The following is a 2500-nucleotide window of genomic DNA, read 5'->3' as shown; positions in this document are numbered from 1 at the left end:
AAAGCCAGTCGGAGATATCTGGGAAGGCATTATCGGGGATTGCAGCAAGGACAGTCTGCTTTTTTGCTTGAGCGGGTAACACCTTGTATGTGGAATTGATACTTGCCGTGCTGAAACAATGAAAATGCATCTCTACTGGGGAAGGGTAGGAGTTTCACTTTGGCACTGTGGAAAGATGAGTCAGAGTAGGCAGTGGATATCGTCAAAGGATATAGCAAATAAGGAGGTCAGCTGGAAGGAGTTCCTGCAGTTCGAGGCACTGACTATGTCACCAATGTGACAGATCTGAAAGAAGTAAAAATCAATGGCAAGCTCTCAAACGACTATTTATATAGCAACAGTACAGTTATTATAGGCCCTGAAGGAGCCACTTAAAGAGCACAATTTTATATCTACATTCAATGACTTTTGCCATTAAGATTGACATTGGCATAAGAGCTTAAAATGTAATAACTAATTAGATAATTGAAATTGCTATGCTACATCCAAAGGCTTTTGTCAATTAGATTAAATAGAGCCGGATGGCAGTTACTTCGTTTGCTTCATAGAAGAAAACATAGAGAGAGTATTTTTCCTTATTTGTATATTTTTCTTGCTGCATGTTCATTAGGACCTTTTAGGTGTTTAAAAGTTGCCCTATATGAATAAATGGAAATTAATATTTGTTGTTCAATCCAACTTTCAATTGTTTAATGCTTGCTAGTTAGCAGACTTTTCTATGGTTGGATTTATGTCTTTCGAAGAGCAGATGAATTGCTATCCCTTCCTACGGGAGAAACGAGTTGTATTTTATGCCATTTGAATGTAGAAATAGATTTGCAGCATTAGAGACTTTGAGATGAAAAGCAGACAATTAATGAAGAATGGTGTGATATTAAGAACATATATCAGTGTGTTGGTAGTGAAGTCTTGGGACACGCAATTACGAGGAGAAAGCCATGGATATCAAATGATACTTGGGATACTATAAAAAGGAGACAAAGACAGAAATTGATTATTAAAGAATTTCGAGGAAGTAATGAAAATTACAAGGTAGAGCATGCTAAGTATTCCAGTATTGATAGTGAGGTCAAAAGAAAAGCAAGGAATGGCTGGAGAGAATATTCAGACAATAAAACAGATGAGGCTGACAAAGCTATGAATTTAGGGAGTGGCTATTACGTAAGAATCCCTTATAGAATTAATAATGAAATATCGACTGGGGCAAAGAAGAAGTGAATACCTATCAAAAACAAAGATTGGTCCGTTATAACAACAGAAGATGAAGAAAGACAACGTTGGATGGAACTCTTTAGTGAGGTCATGAATAGGAGACAGGAAGGAAATAATTTGATTGATATACTTGAAGCTGATGAATAACTTGATGTGCTCATGAATGAATTAAGTGTGTTTGAAGTTGAAGCTATCACTAAAAAAGTCAAAGAGATGGAAAGCCCCTGGATACGATGGTATAACTGCTGAGATGATACTGGCCGAAAATAAAGTGACTCCCAGGATACTTACAAGACTATTTTGTAGAATGTGACATGAAGAGGCAAAACCTGATGAATGGCAGTTAGGAGTGTAGGTAAAATCACAAAAATTAGACCTGACTGATTGCAGTAATTACAGAGGCATAACACTTACGTCAATTGTTATGAAAATATATAGTATGTTTATTATAAAGAGATTGGAGAGAAAGATTGATGAAGAGCTGAGAGATGAATAAGCAGGATTTCGAGAAGGTAAAAGTTGCACTGACCAAATTTTCCTTTTCAGGCATGTTGTATAGCAATACATATATTATACAAAGCCACTTTGAATGGCATTTGTGGACTATGAGAAAGTCTTTGATGGTGTCCACCGTCCAGTTTTGTGGAGATTCCGGCGTTATTATCGAATTTCCTCTTAAATGTGTGAATTTCATTGTCAGTTCATGAGCATAGTAAGTGCAAAGTTAATGTTGATAGAGTCTTATCAAATGAATTTCCAGTGAATAGCAGAGTACTCCAAGAGAATGTGTTGTTACCTATTTTCTTTATCCTCCTCTTGGATTTTGTAATGCGTAGAATAGTCAGAGATGGTGGAGAAGGATTAGAGTGGATTGGTGATAGATAATTAGCAGACCTAGAGTATGCTGATGATGAAGTCCCTGTTAGCAAAACACCATAGGATTTGCAATGCTTTTGTACCAGAATGCATGAAATATCACACGAGACTGGGTTGAAGATAAATAGAAGGACAGAGATGATGAGAATGAAGTTTGCAATGGAAGAGGAGATATCATTGGGAGGAGATTAGTGAAAGATTGAAAAAAGTAAATCAGACAATGTCTAGGTTAAGTAAAATTTGGGAAAGAAATCGCCTGAAATTACATGTAATAAGCAGACCATATATCAGTTTAGTGATATCGGTGTTATCATATGGACATGAGTCATGGTATAGCAATGAAACAATCGCCAATAGATTTAGTAGATTTGAGAACAATGCCCTCAGAAGGATGTCGAGAGGTGAATAACAG

At 36.5% G+C, this 2500-nt stretch overlaps 1 protein-coding gene across 1 annotated transcript in view; it reads right to left on the bottom strand.

Moving 5' to 3' along the window:
* LOC137623469 (uncharacterized) overlaps positions 1-2500 on the bottom strand; it is an 802186-nt gene that overhangs the window by 236349 nt on the left and 563337 nt on the right. Inside the window, 1 exon segment of the mRNA XM_068354607.1 lies at positions 1-110. This exon segment is cut by the window's left edge and continues 401 nt beyond it. Coding sequence (XP_068210708.1) covers positions 1-110 — 110 coding nt within the window.

The sequence above is a fragment of the Palaemon carinicauda genome, chromosome 1, assembly GCF_036898095.1.
Source record: "Palaemon carinicauda isolate YSFRI2023 chromosome 1, ASM3689809v2, whole genome shotgun sequence".
Lineage (NCBI taxonomy): Eukaryota > Metazoa > Arthropoda > Malacostraca > Decapoda > Palaemonidae > Palaemon > Palaemon carinicauda.
The sequence above is the reverse complement of the archived record's forward strand: the minus strand, read 5'-3'. Positions and strand labels throughout refer to the sequence as shown.